General features: G+C 38.3%; 1 protein-coding gene across 2 annotated transcripts in view; it reads left to right on the top strand.

Moving 5' to 3' along the window:
- brinp1 (bone morphogenetic protein/retinoic acid inducible neural-specific 1) overlaps positions 1-16,392 on the top strand; it is a 105,629-nt gene that overhangs the window by 11,491 nt on the left and 77,746 nt on the right. For both annotated transcript variants that reach the window (XM_084935336.1, XM_084935337.1), the window contains exon 2: positions 15,150-15,417. In XM_084935336.1, coding sequence (XP_084791462.1) covers positions 15,200-15,417 — 218 coding nt within the window. In that variant the 5' untranslated portion in view covers positions 15,150-15,199. The remainder of the gene's footprint in view (positions 1-15,149; positions 15,418-16,392) is intronic.

The raw sequence follows: 16,392 nt of genomic DNA, 5'->3' as shown, positions 1-16,392 counted from the left end.
TGCCAAACAATTCAGGGTTAGTCAGCCGTATTGTTTCCTAACATACAAGTTACCAGTCAGATCTGGGGCACTTGGAAGTTCAAATGCCTGGTTCCATATCGCTAATTAACCTCCCACATCTAATTATCTTATTCAGCGATTCATGTAGGTCTTGATCACTCCTCCCTGTCCTAAGCATAAAGTGGCACAGATGAATATCAAATTAAGCTGTATATCACAGTGAAATGAGGTGGCCCTTCAGACTGACGATCAGTCTAATAAAGCTCATACACCTATTAAGTGAGCCTGATTTTGCCTAACTAAGCTACTCGGGATAAAGCTTTGTGGCACATGTATATCATTACTACAGGAAAAATGTTTAATCTCCAGAGTCTTATTACCACCTGGTTCCTTGCCTGTTAAAATTACTATGCAATACTATTAGAAAGCAAAACACTGTCACTGCAGAAAAGGCTTTGCTTTCCACCAATTCTATTAGGATTGCTAACAAACAATGGAAAAGGGTTGCAACTGGGGAATCCATCACAACTGCCTGGTGGTGGGGTGAGACCCAGCCATCTGGCCTTTTCTTTATTCTTTTACCACTGGTTCCAGCGACTGTCACTTACAATGCACATGTGTGGTGTTTAGTAAAGGGGAATGCTTGATCTGTGGTGCATTCATCATTCTCTGTAGGTTATAACCCCGTCAGAGATTAAAGGAAAATGTGCTGTATGGCAGCTTACCTGTGTTTGGTCGAGAGTGTAGTGTGGTATATTCTCCCAGGCTGTAGACTGGTGGCATTGTGTTTTGGCTGCAGCTGTTTTAGTCCAGCACTGTGTGTCCCACTTCAAAGAAGTGATGATTGGAGGGTGAATAAAAGCTCCAAGTCAGTCAATTGGCTCTGAATTGCCTGAACTTAACTGCAATATCAGCAGTGCAAAAAAGTGGCTGGCGTGGTCAAGTTTTTCTCGGTTTAACTTGCTCAGCCCCTCACATTGACATCAGGGCCAGGTGGATAGGGAGGAAGTGGAAGGAGAGGAGGCTGTGTGCTCGATTTATCAGTAATTATGGAGTGCTATTTTCTCTGTCTCCCATCTATGTCTGCCCTGGGAAGCAGTAGCCATTCTTTAATCTTGACACCCAGTGATCATGTAACACAAGGAAGTGCCTATTAGAGGTGGAGAGAAATTGAAGGGGACCTCTCACCTGATTTTAGGGGTGTTTGGGGTGACAGAAAAGGTGAGTATAGGGATACATGAGTAAGAGGAAGGGAAAGAGGCTCTGACATGAGATGGAGGCTGAAGTAGTGTCGACAATATACAGAACTGGCTTTTAAAACTTCAGAGGATTTGTGCAGAAGTGAAGCTGTATATATGTGTGTATATATGTGTGTGTATATATATATATATATATATATATATATATATATATATATATATATATATATATATATATATTTATATATATATATATATATATATATATATATATTTGTGTGTGTGTAAGAGAGAGGTTGGGAAAGGATGTGAAAAATGTGAACTATAGTAGTTAAGTAGAGCAGGTCTTTGTGCTGTCACCTCTGGGCTTGCTTTACACTGAGTCAAACACAGTCTAGACAATGTTGGAAGTAATTATACTTTGCTTTGGGATGATTGTGTATCAGATAACATAATCAGGTGATGGCGATCCAGACAAGCCTAAACGCTGTATTTTAATACCTCTTTTGATCTGAGTTCAAGTCTACACCTGGTAGACTGAACGCTTCAGTAAAACAAACACCATTTTCACATTCAGACCCAAGAAGCCAGACTGTACAGCTCATTTTTAAAAAAATGTTCCAGGATAATTGCTCTGGTATGTCGATCCATATGCAGGAAACAATACATCAAACCATACCCAATTTGATTATTTCTGAAACACTTCAGAGGGCGATACACTTACTGCCTTCTAGAAAAAAAAATCAGAGACATTGGAAATACACATTGATTGAGTCTCTTACTATGAATAATTTGTCTCCTCAATTGAGTGCAGTGCTGCCGATGCTGTGCCAATCTGGCACCTCACTCCATTAACACTCCTCTCCTAATTGTGGAGTAACATGAAATTATCAATGCCAGGATTTTTTTGGGTCAGTATTAACATTTTCTTTAGACAGAGAAGACAGATATATAATAGTAAGTGTTTAAAATAAGCAAAAAAAAATCACAAATCCCAGATCACCACACTGTGGACCTATTTATTATGCTGAAATGCAATTTTAGCACAAAACCACTACAAAGTCCAACAAGCATGCCAGACAGCCAGACAGGGGGAGTTTTGTGTGTGTGTGTGTGTGTGTGTTTATATTAAACAGTATCCTGACAAAGAGATGGTGCGTGATGTGCATTATAAATACTTAAGTACCACTTTCATTAGCCTCTTTAAATATGAACATATTTTAATATAAATTCCCATCAAATCAGTGATGTATGTAATACTACACTGATTATTTGGCAATTTATTTTCACAATTAGGCACGATTCGTTTTTCACAAAGCCCCAGAACCTAAACTAACCTCAGAACCTATGTGGCTGTAGTTTTAGAGGTGATTTCAATAATTACAATAATTTTTGCTAAAGTAATCAAAGACAACAGAATTATTATTGATATGGGAACTTCAAATTTGTGTTACTTCATCATGCATCAGATGATCCATGTAGGTGTTTGTCTATGCTTTGTCATGAACCAGTGTGTGTTTCATTGATCCCATTTTTATTTTGTATCACTGCTCACTCAACTACAAAATTACTATACACCTCTGTACAGTGTGCGTGCCACAAAAAAAGGTTGAGTCTTAGGGGGCAAAAAAAGCACTTTTTTGTACCTACTTATGATCAAAAAGCAGAAAAATGCATACCATCCCCAAACAGCTCAGTGGTGTGTTGCTGATGGAGCTGATGTAGTTAATTTTAATGATGGAGAGGCCAGTCCAGGTGAAGCTTGCCTGTGCAGTATCCTCTCTGGTGCTTTTTGTGCTCTCAGCACACCAACAAGACAACAATGTAGGGCATGGAAGAGGCAACATGGCACATTCAAGTCACACTTGCGAGCAATAAAAGTGCAATCGTTGTAGTTTTTCCTGGACTGGAATCTGACAACACTAATCTGAATGTAACTCTTGAAAACAAATCACATTTGAAAGAAAAGTGGATTGTGACCTGTCAATGTATAATTGGGATAGGGTGAGATTTCACAAAATGTGCTTTTACTTTGATGCTTCCCCCCGTTCTTTGGTTCAGATGGTTCAGCAGGGAAGTCTTTCATCACTGTAATTGAGCTTAGCAAAAGTTTAATAAAGGAGACTACTTCATTTTTAATTCTTTCACCTCTAGGCTACTCTTTCAATCATTAGTACTCCTTCTAAGCCACACCTCTCAGCTGACATCCGTTCTTTTCCACCTCCCTCCATTATCCTATCAGTTTAAAATTCAAGAGGCAAACTCCTCTTAGTTCATCATCCAATCAAGCAAGCCTAAAATTCACTCCTTCTCTCTTACCCACATGGGAGCTAATCACTAATCAGTGTTCTCTTGATTAACACGTTCAACTGTGAGGTCATTCCTTCCGAGTGACTACCATGTCCTCTTTTCCACTTTACCAAAACAAGCTTGCTTCTCCAGTCATAAGTTATACCAGACCGTTATACGACGCACTTCACACACACACACACACACACACACACACACACACACACACACACACACACACACACACACACACACACACACACACCCTGCAAAAGCCAAAACAAACACAAAAAGCGCTCAATCGAAAAAGAGGATTGCAAGAAAAAGAAGCATGTTTTTAATTGCAGACCATTTTTCTGCTACTGTGGAATTCACTTAGGCATGTTGTTAAAAAAGCAAAGCATTTTTCAATAAAGCAAAATGTTTTCTCTGTAGCTGATGTCATAGATGTAGAAACATATGCAGTTATGTAAAAACATTTCTTTTTAACTGTAAAAATAAATGACTGGGTATAGGGCTGGGTCATATCATACCGTTCACGGTAATACCGGTATAATGTTAGGCAATGATAAGAAAATGAAATATTGCGATAAAATATGGTTAAAACGTGCATGCGCAGTGCCTTTGTTTACATATGCACATGGCAGAAAAAGCATGGCAGCGACGGAGAATGAGAAGGGCGAAAGCGAATCGTTGAATGAAACAGATGAACCAGAACTGGTTTGTAAAAATGCTGCAACTTCAGTGGTGTGGAACTAGTTTAGCTTTCGTCCGTCAGATACACACCAAAGCACATTTTTTGGTAGAGCATGCTAGCAGGCCGTCGTTATTACCGAACTGATTTTATGTGGTACACGGCGCTCAAAACTTTGTCAAAAAACGTTCTAGTAGGACTTTGCTAAGCTACGAAGCCGCACCACTTGATGGATTGCCGGAGCATTATGGCTATTGTAGTCAGGAGCCTCGCGGAGTGATACGTACTGTGCTTCAACATAATATAAGCGTATTGTGTGTGTATAACCTCTTTTTAAGTTTTGTGGATATTATACATGGTTATACTGAGGATATGTCAGCCAGTTTCCATTGGAAATGCCTTTTGGTTAAACTGTCAGCAAGGAATTTGCATTTGTACTGTTAAATCTTTACATAACTTTAATGCACATAAAAAAAGCTGCTTGTTTAAGTGAAAATACATTGATGGTTTTTTTTGCACTAATAAAGTTGTGGAGTTGTATTTTGTCTTGCTTCAATTATATCATCGGTTATATCGTTACCTCAAAGTTTCAAATATATATCGTGATAAATATTTTTGGCCATATTTCCCTGCCCTAACTGGGTATAAGATTGTCAGCAGAAAACACCATTGACGTTCCAGCTAGCCTATTTTATGGTGTTATTGGAATGTTTTAGAAAAACCTACTGTATGAATGTAAAACCTACTTATCTGTGGAAAAGTAGTGCACATTTTATAATTTTATTACTTGAATGAGAGCATCATCTACATTTACCAGTGTCTCGTTTGTGTCAGCTGACCTTCCTTCTCCTTTCTTCTATATATGCAAATATATTTTATGTGTCAATCCGTCTATTGTTAGATTTTGATCTCTATGAAAACATTTTTGATGCATTTATATAAAAACCTGTAATTTCAACCATCGCTAAAGAGAAGGCTGACTTTTCAATTTCTGTAGCCTTGATTTAATTATTATTAGCAGAGTTAAATCCTTTATACCCTATAGGGAAAGGATTACCTATATCTAAACCAACTCATTAAATATTAAATTGTGAAGAAGCACTTCCTGTCTTTTCTTAATGTAAACATTTGAAAAAGACCTCAGGAATTTACTCCTGTTCTTCTGAGGCTCATACCGCAATTTTGGCAAAAGAGGCCTGTTAATTATTCAGCAGCAAAAGGAAATGCTGTTTTTGGCAATCATGCATTGAGGTGCATATAACAACAGCTGACTTGAATTGGTGTATAAAGCCATGCATTTTACAAGGCTTGTGACAAAGTTTGCTTCTGTCTTGGAAAGGAAGAAGGCCAAAGAAGCAAAGGAGGATGGGAAAAATAAAGCGCTAACCTTGTAGCGAAAGCCTCTGAGCTACGGCATAAAAAGAGGACAGCTTACGAGCGGAATATAGTGACAGTGGAAGAATTTCAAAGGCAAAAGGTCAAGAGCACTCTATTTTCAAACTTAACATGGGGAATAGGTACATGTTGGCTGCACTAACCCATATCAAGGGCACATTTTTGCAAACGATAACCTCCCAAGAAGAGCAGACGAAGTATGGTGCGGAAAGAAAATTGCTTTTCTCAGCAAAATTCCACTATCCTTTTAGTCATATCAGTCCTGAAAATGTCTGCTCGGGATGCCTTTGTGCATGGGGATCTGCTGTATACACTGCATGACTGAGTGTGTGTATGTGATAGAGCATTTCCCAAAGCACTCCTTTCTTTCTTTCTTTTTTGTAACCCCCCGCAAATTCCCCAAACACATCATGTGACAACAAGTATCAGCACAGGTTGAAGTGGAGCAAAACTGAAACGTTATAAATACAGAAGCTGCATATCCTTTTAACCCCATTCGTACCAGTGATGTTCCCTTTCTGTTTATTGCTTCATGATATTCTCATCTGCAAATGGAAATGTTCTGCAGTTATATCAAATATTTCAAGTCTGTTTCTTCACTTAAGCGCCCCTACTTCAGGACAGTGACTATAAATACTCCCTGGGTCAAATGGTAAATCCGTCCAGTTCATCTGGAGGCTAGAATCCAACAAAAGCCATATATTATGTATGTCGATAGATTAATACAGTTCACTCAGCAGTGGGTAGGCTCGTTCTAACTGTGTGGGAGAACGAGCTTGGCACCGAGCAAAAATATCTTTAGAATTTTGATAATAGTACTGACCCAAGCCATGCATAATATGGAACAGTTTAGCTTTGCAGTGCTTAATCTGCAATGAATTGAGATGGGATAACTTTTTTTTAAAAATAAAATTTCACCATCTGCTCTACGTCTCTGCAGATTTTGCTGATTTATGGAACACAGTCTGTGTTTCCTCCTCCCTTTTCCCCCTTCCCTGACACAAATATATGGATTTGAATTAGAAACAATAGGACCGGTGACCGTCGCCTAAATGTCCCATTCCTTCTGCTGCTGAAGAGCAAGGCTGCCGGTCAGAGAGGGAACTCTTGCCAAAGTCTCGTGATTTACAATTCGTCGAATACTGAATTAGGAAGTCGACATCAAAATGGAAAGAAAATGAGGTCAATAAATTCAGAGATGGCATTGCATCAGAGTGCAGGGAGCAAATGGGGATTGCAAGAGCAAACAAAAATAACCCACTGCAGCTGGAGTAAACCTCTCTCCACATAATGCCAGTGGTCCATTCTCTTGAGAGGACAGCAGCTGTTATGTATTTCTCTCAGAAGAAGCTCCCCATAAAAAAAAAGTATAAAAGGGGAATGTTGTTGTGAAAAGGTGAAACAGCATTAACTCTTAGAACTATGCTGGCAAAACATTTTCTTCTCTTTCTTTTTTTTTGTTGCAAACTTGATATATGGACATCTGTAAGTAGAAAAAGACAGTTTTAGGAGGTTAAGGTGGGGTGGCGGGACTAAGAGTGAAACACATCATTCTGTCTGAGCTTAATCTTTTGCTAGAGCTGATAAGCACCACAGTGATAAAGTATATAGAAAACATTACTTTTCCTGCCAGAGTCCTGTAGCACACATATTGAAATGGGATGAGGAAATCATGCTCTCACCTTGATAAGATGATACTTCCTCACATATGTCTTTCTAAAATAAAATGCAGTTCTGCGATCCAATTGCAGTCTCACAGTTGCCTCGCAACAACACTTCTTCGCACCCTACCCTCATAGTGTGATTTGGAAAAAAACAATGTTACAGTCACTGGCAATTATGACAAATCAGTCACAGGATGGAGAAACAACGAAGGAGGATCAGCTGTTTAATTCGGTGAGACTTTACGGTCATTCTCTTCAAATAAATGCATAAATTAAATTGTTTCAGATTTTTGAGTAAAACAAATGTGTGCATACGTGAAAAACAGTAAAGCACGATAGCAGGTTAGGTAGATTTACATCACTCTTATCTTAGAGCAGCTTATATGAGCTGATCTCAGATAAACAGCCTTCTAAGAGATTTTTTTCCTCCCTGCTCGTCCATTGCTTTGGTCTAGACCTTTTAGGGCTAGTCACTGGAAACCATACAGTGGATAACATCACTTGACATTTACATGCATGAGCACGGAAGGTCTGCAGTGCGAACAGTGTCATTTACATCCTCCCAGCAACTGCTGTTCAGGCTCTGATTCATGTCAGGGGCTCCTCTGGGTGCATTTTGAGTATGACCAGCTCAGGGACTGAAATTAATTCTGGCATTTTTGCCTTCATTCTCATATCCCTTCAGTCGAACTTTTGAACAAGAAGTAGCATACAAATTCTGTTACGCTTGGAGGATTGCGCCCTTTTTTATTTTCCCCTTTAAAGGCTTATTGGAAGGTGAGAGACGACATATTCAAAACAACGACTGTGCCCAGCGAGGTAAATCGAAGGAAAGCAGTTAGTGGTTTCTCATCAATAAAACCACAGAGTAATTAGAGAAAGCACTTGAAAGCCAATTTGCAAGTTGACAAATGATCAATCTTCATCTGTAATGCAGCCACAGTAGCCAGCAACATCAGTGGTGGATGTGGTGACAAATGGCTCGCATGTTGTACCATCTAATTTTCTTTGGTGAACGACTGTGATTCTGGCTAAAGAGGTAGAATCCTGCTGTTTTTCCCTATCAGCTTAAAACACGTTTTCCTGGAATGAGATGAACATGGAAGTAAATCAGTAATGCTATGCTCCTTTTTGCCTAAAAGTGCTATTTAAGAGACATACTCTGTTGATAATCATGTTAGCACTCCCATTCGCAATGTTAATAGAAAGGTAAGGTATTAATATGAGTGAAGGGAAAAAAAAACCCAGAGCGAAAAAAAATTATTCAACTGTCACAATATTTTTATTTCCATTGCTCAGAAATCCCCCAGGATGTAAATGAATTCCATTTTTATTTCATGCTAAATTTCTATGCCCTGTGGTTTGCCAGCTTGCTTAATTTATTTGACACCCCAATCACACACCCCAGTGTCTAAGACCATCCGTGGTCTTCGCGCTCACACTTAAACTGAAACCTTATTAATTAGCTTGCTTTATGACAGAGACATTCCCTGTTTAGAAACATCTCATAAACTGCCCCCGCATAGCTTCTGTTCAGCTGGGCAGTCATCAAATCAACCTCGATGCACACTCTGTGCACTACATCACATGACGGATGCTCTCCTCTGCTACTCCTCTCCCCTGTTTGCATTGATCCTTCCCCTCCCAGAATAGATGTGGACACAATAATTCAGCAGCCAGGTAAATTGGAATAACTCTGACCATTAGTGAATTAGTTTGCTCTTTAAAATCAGCCATTGATCCCCGAGCTGAGCTGATTGGTTGCTGACCAACCAGAGAATTTAATTATCAAACAGAGTGTTGCTTGCTCAGCCATGTTTTCTGAAGGTCAGGGTGCCACTGCAGTCCTTTTTAAAGAAACGGAAGGACCAAAGCGAGAGATTGGGTGGGGGGAAGAATCCAGTACAAATGAAGTTAGCCACGGCTGCTCCTCCCATTCCTCTGTTGCTTCCCAGCAATTGCAAGTGGCAGACCATTACCACGCCTTTCCAGACATGACTGTGAGCTCTGCAATAATAATTCTCCAAATTCAGACGACAGCGGTTTGGCATATAGATGCAACTCTGCTCTCTCACTCCTCATTCTGTCATTCCCCAGCATGAATCCTGCATACCCTTTGGTCCCATTGAGGTCATATTAATATGAACTATGGTAAAATAACCCAGAGGAGTATAAAAATTCATAGGCTGCCAGCCATCCATAACCTCGCGTCAAAGGTTTTGCTTCACTATGCGCATTATACCTGTATCACTGGGAATAAATTCACTCTGAGGCAGCTGTGCTGATAAGAGTTCAGAGAGAATCCCATCTGCTAATATCCATACAATTCCTCTGACTGAAAATGTAGAAAATAAATAATACATACTGGTGACAAGATGTCACATATGAACAATGGACAGTGTAAAAATACAGAATACACTATCTGTTCTAATTCCAGTGAGTCTACCTGTCCCTGCAGTAGGCTTCTTTCTATCCTGATCTCTTGCCTCCCTGGGATTTAGAATACAAATAAGCAGAACAAGCCTCCCCATTCTTATGAACTTTATAGAATAAAGAGAGACACTTAGGGCCCCACACTAGGGAGAGAGGAATTGATTGGCAAAGCTAGTGACGGGACCAGAATGGGGATTGAATCCCCTTGAAAGAAGCAGAATGGAGGAGGAGTTGCAGTATGAATAAGGCTGTTTAAAAAGAGGATGGAGAAAACAAGCCTCCCTTGTCCTGTCTTGTGATTTCCTGAAGCAGACATCCTCCCCTTTTTACCCTGCTATTCAAGGGTAAACGTGATCCACTCGCTGTCTCTTCCCCTCTCAGCTCTGTTAATCCACCCCAAAAATAAATACCTCAAATGATCTATATATGCATATGCATATATATATATATATATATATATATATATATATATATATATATATATATATATATATATATATAACAGAAAGTGAAAACAAACCCTACATATATTTGCGCAGATGACCAAGCAAATGTGAGTATGATTTTAGATTGCCATTTGTTTTGATCTCATGCTCTACCTTTGCATAAATGCATTATCAAGGATAGTGTGTTGTTGTGCATTGCTGGTACACACATCTTTTCATCAGTTACAAGCACTCTTGACATGAGAACAAATGTAATTTGTTCCCATTCATGGATTAAAATTGATTGACTTGGCCAGCCCTGCAAATTGTGACCCTTGGTACAGGAATAGAGTTGCATGTGTATTGAGCATGTGAGGCCCAGATTCTTAACAAAGAAATACATACATATATAATCAAAGTGACATGGGACAGTTGGGGTGACCTCTGCCATTTAACAGTTTTCATATGGCTTTCTTTTTGTGAGTATGAGCGGCAGCAATGCAATATGGACTGAATCAGTGAGCTGAGTCTGTTTTACAAGGGCACAGGACCCTGAGCTGGGTCTTCCCAGTGCAAGAAGACCCAGCTATTCTATCAGTCCCAGTGTCCTAAACTTCTGTGCTGCATAGATATCTGGTATCCTGCATCAAGTTGCCCTAAAGTCAAATGCAATTTAAGTATCAAAGAGACTAAAATTGTCGTACCTTGGACCACATGCTAAAGACCATCTCCGGTTTGCCTGTCACATGCAGCAACATAGTGACTCTAACATCAGTGATAATGATGGAACCGTTTTTTTTTTCTTTCAGTGCCTTTATTTCCACTGAGTCAGAGGTTACGCAAGATAGGGGTCAGCAATCTACTATCTTGTAGATTGCTGACTGTCTGTTAGACAGGTCTCAGATTGTGTGGCAGGGGAAGTGCCAGCTTGACGTGGTGGTTAGTAACACAGGAGTGCCACTGGGACTGCTCAGTCCTCGGTTCTATTTCTTTGTACATCTCAGATTTCTACTATAACTCCCCAATCTGCTGAAGTTCTTTAACAATTTTAAAGTGCTGACTCAGAGAGTATGATTGTCTGCTCCTAAATATAACAAGAAAGAGGAAATGATGGCTGATTTTAGGGGGAAAAGAATTGTGACCAAGCCCATGAAAAGCACAGGTGAGGAGGCTGGAATAATTCAGAACTACTAGTGGTTGGGATTCGATTTGAACAATCAACAGGATTGAAGGAGCAACACCATGGTTGTGCAGATGCATACTATGTACTCAGATTTTTTGGTGTTTTCACGAGGATGCTGGAAATCTACTAACAATCTGTAGTTCTGTCTGCATTGTTTTTGTCTGCTATTGTACCAGCTGTAGAGATACCAGATCAATAAACCAATTCAGAAGGCTGAAACATTGGTCAAAACCTGGAGACATGAGTATGTAAGAACTGAGTAAACTTTAGAAAAAGATCCTATCTATCTATCTATCTATCTATCTATCTATCTATCTATCTATCTATCTATCTATCTATCTATCTATCTATCTATCTACATCAAAACGTGGAGAATCGTTATGAGATGTTTGAAAAAAATCATCAGTGAGGCCATGATGTTTTATTTTCTCTTGTGGGTAATGTTTAAATACAGTCTAACATAATCCTAAAAGTAAGTTATTAGAGCTAGACCTCTGTGATGTATGACAACATGCCATTTGTATTTTCTTGCCTTAAGGCTATCTCTGATATTTGTTCTCAAAATCCTCATATTCCCTCACATAATTTAGTGCATGCAAATGCATCCAGTATCTCTCTGTCAATGAGGGACTGGATGGTTGACACCCCATCCAGTTGTTAAACCCTCCCTGTGGTTCTCTTCCAAATTATTTGGCTGTCCTTGTGATGACATTCATCGGTTTCCTACACTGAACAGTTCTCTTAGGACCTGGGTAATAGTGATTAACCAAGTATGTTATCGTCTCCCAAGCTAATTTAACATCACCGTCCTTAGTGGCTTATTTACTTTGATTTGCTCCTTGTGAATCAGCATTTCATGCACATGAGCATAAGCGTGTTCATGGGAGAAATGTTTGTGTGGCAAATGCTCTCTATAGCTTTCATATATAAACTGAAAGACTTTTAAACCTTCAAAAAAGAGTGTATCTGATTCCTAATCCCATCACATTTCCAGCTGTGCAGCTGGTTCACTGCACCACATGGCTCAGCCCCTCAAATACCACAAGTCCATCACCTTGCCCCATGTGGACATTGCTTTTCACCAATGAGCACTGATTCATGAAGGTGCGGCCCTCACATTTTAAAGGCTTCACACAGTTAATGCGTAAACTATTATTTTAACACAGTACTACTAATAAAAAAGCATCGTAAGAAATTTAATATAAATTGACCGACTACACATAGTTACTCAGCATTTAGTATAACCACTTACTCGTGCTCGGTCGAGACTCAGTTTTATCAGGTAATACATTTTGGTACAGAGTGTGAAAATGTTCAGATGGGAAACTCACAAAGCCAGCAGGAAAAAAATCTGTCGTGAGATAATTTTTTTTGGCAGTACAAGAGAGACAGCTATCTACGTATGAATAAACCTGACTGAGGATTTACTCTGTCAGGTGGCCATATGAATGTAAATGCGCTCACTAAGAGGTTTCAGACTAATGCTCCAGGTGGTGGAAATGACAGAGTACTGGGTCAGCTGTAGACATGGTTTTTATGGTAGTGCAACTGCTAAGAGCACAAAGTAACTAAATCAAGTGTTGCAGTAAGTCAGTAAGTAATAGTGAGAAAGACGACCAGTTAGTCATTAATATAATAAATAGGCACATAAGGACGTCTAAGGTGAATGCTGTACATGAAGAAGATGTATATTTTTACTGTACAGTGATCCTGTGATTCTTCATAAATCCCCAACTTGCCAAATTATGCTTGCTGTGTTTGGTGTATGTAACATATACATACACATGTATGAAATGTTATATGTATATACAGTATAGAGAAAATACACATGCTATACAGTATGGAATATTCCTATTAACTACATAATAGTAATATTGCTTTCTACTAATTTTCAATTTAGTCGCATTTTGATTCATTCATGACCAGAATATATAATTAATTCTAATTAATTAATTAGTAATAAATTAAAACTTTAAAACGTCCATGAGCGTTATGCACAGAGCCGTCACAGCAGGTCAGCCTTTATCTGAAAACCACTATACCAGCTACTTTATAGGAAAAATATCCACTGATTTTATGTAAAGCAAACACATTTGTGAAGGAAGCAATGCACTCTCCAACCATAGTAATGTACACAAAGAGCTACGCACAAACTTTCATGAAAATGCATCATGCACACAGCATTTGTCTCTACATTAGCAATTAAAAATGGAGAAACTTTGATTTGTCATTTCCATTATTTATTGGCCTGTCGTGCTGGATGTGCATGTAGGTCTCAGATAACAATATAACTCATAACTCATTAAAGAATTGTTATTAATTATAAAGTAGACTGCTGTATGCAGACAGCACTCCTATAAACGGTTTAAAAAATGAATATGAAATTGAAAATTCTCACGTTTTCTTTTGACATGGCATTACCAAAATTCTCACTGCCCATTTTAGCACAATCACAAAAGTATTAATCCCTGGTCAGTATTTCCCCTCTCTGTCTCATTATATTGTTTCATTCTGACAGCCAAGCTCAAATTAGTCTAACGTAATTAACATAAAACATGACTGCTATTAAAGCGGGAATAAAGTGTTATTGGAGGAAAGTTGAAATTTCATTACAATCAGCTTATACTTCAAATATGGCAGTGTGATTATTGCTAGTTATATAAGTTGATATTCAAATGATCTTTGATTCTTCCAAGTATTTTTGCAAGGAGATGAAACATTGTTTAAATAATAAAAAATATAGAATTAATTTAACTGACATGCTAATTTGAGCCATGACGTGACAGAAGAAAAAGAAATATAATAATAATAATTAAAAAAAGAAAAAACCCTCCCCATCCGTATACTATGATTAGTTTAACTTTGGCAATCAAGCAGTTCATCATGTATTTAACTGGAAAAGATTAGGCCCATTAAATTTTCCCTGCTCTTTTATGATGTGTTATTGTGTAATAAACCATGAAGGGAGGGGAAATTTTTGCATAGAGTAGCACTTAATAGCACACTGTTGCTCCACGGCCAGGGGCCAGAGTTCTTAAATGCAATTACTGATGAAAATCTTTTTTTTTCTTATCGGAAACCGCAAGGCATAATTTCAGTGTCAAATAGATATTTTCATTCAAAAGCACAAGGAGTACAAGGAGAAAATTAATAATTTTTAATGTCCAAAATTTTTTTTTCCACTTTTAATTTAGCAGTATTTAAGTATTAAACTGGGTTAGTAATGCTATAGCATGCATGTGTTATGTATATGCTTCTCAATGAGAGGCAGGTTTCTGACTGGTGCTTTTAGATGAACTTTTCCTATTGATTCTTTTGCTTTTATTATGTATTGTTTGAGACATATTTACAGAACAACATTATATGTAATAATAAGATCTGTGTGATGACAAAAGCAGTGGTCTAACTGAAAGTTTCTTCTGGTAATAGCTGCCACCATTGGTCAAAGGGTGATGTTGATCTTGCATGTTAGTGGATGAGTGTCATATCAAGTCATAAAGTTGCCTCTAACCCTGTCAGAAATTATAATGACAGCTATTACATAACTGGAGAAAGTGTTAATTAAAAAACAAAAACAAAAAACAGTCTATGTATGAAGAGGCAGAATGTGCATATTTTCCCAAGAACAAAGAAAAAAAAAATCCAGACATGAAGGGGGCGCAAAGCTAAGAAAGAGCAGAAAATAAATATACACCATGTCACAGTGAAGTGACAATGACAAGGGCACTGTCTTATTTGTTCCGTACAAGACAATTAACCTAACTCTATGACATCTTCTTGTACCGCTAAAATAGACTTTGTCATGTAACAACTCTCTTTCTCTGCATCTCCTTCCCCCCCCTTCCCTCTGCTCTTCTCTCCCATCAGGTCTCCACATAATGGAGCGAGAATGAACAGAGAGCGGCTTAAAAAAAAGCATGAACTGGAGGTTTATTGAGGTCATCTGCTTCCTGTTTATATGGGACCATATAACAGTTCAGTCTTCCCGCCAGGATCCGTTGGCCACTGAACAACATGTCACCAAGCAATATGACTGGCTCATCTCTGACCGCGGACCTTTCCACCACTCTCGGAGTTATCTGTCCTTTGTGGAAAGATTCCGCCAAGGATTTACGACTAGATATAAAATTTATAGGTGAGTTCACTTTCAGCCTGTGTACTGATGCCACTCATGCTTTTTAGGGGAATGTCTTTTTTATGGCTTTGCTATTTTCAGATTTTGAGATTTTAGTTGCAAAAAGCTGAACTCTGTACATCTTTAACCCATTAAGTGTACTTTTTTATATTTAGATGCAGCCAGTCTCACCCCCGTGAAATTGTTTTATTATATTAATGAAGTGCAGATAAGACTCCTTGCTTTAGCTTGCTACTGTAGACCAATACACTGTAGACAACAGAGTAGGTTTTTAATGTTGAAGCAGTATTTTTAAAATGACTTTAGTGCTAAGACACCAAAAAAGGCAAGAGAATGGAGTCAGTCAGCTATCAGTTTCTGGTGAATTTTTATTTTAATTTTCAATGTAATTTATTTTAATTTTATTTACATACCACTGAATCACAGTAACAGTTGTCTCAAGGGGCTTTATATTGACCCTACAATAACATAGGCAGAACTTGGCATTTACATCCAGTCTGTTTGTTCTGTCATCCTCCTTTCACCGCAAACCGAATGCAGTATATGATTGGCCGTCCCTGAGCAAGATCCTAGCAGAAGGGAGTTTTTCCTTCCCATCATCACCAAGTTTTTGCTGACAGGGGGTCATCTGAATGTTGTTTTTTTGCTATAATATATTTAGGTCTTCGCGTTAAGAAATAAAGGGTCATGAGGTTACTGTTGAATTGAATTGAATTGAATCACATGGTGATTAATTGTGATAAATCATTAGAAATTGTAAATTTGTTGTCATCTACATATATAGGAATACCAACTGGGTTGGAATTGATATTTTAAAATTAGTCCATCAACATACTGCACAACTTTTCCTAAAATTAGTTTATTTATCATTAAGTCATTTTTTGGGGTCTGTGGGATAAAAAGAAAAAATGCAGCCACGTATACCTAGAACCTTCAAGGACGTTATTTTGACCCCACAGAAATTAATTTAAAACA

This window comes from Perissodus microlepis, chromosome 7, assembly GCF_051167445.1.
Source record: "Perissodus microlepis isolate ML-2025 ecotype Zambia chromosome 7, ASM5116744v1, whole genome shotgun sequence".
Classification (NCBI taxonomy): domain Eukaryota; kingdom Metazoa; phylum Chordata; class Actinopteri; order Cichliformes; family Cichlidae; genus Perissodus; species Perissodus microlepis.
The sequence above is the reverse complement of the archived record's forward strand: the minus strand, read 5'-3'. Positions and strand labels throughout refer to the sequence as shown.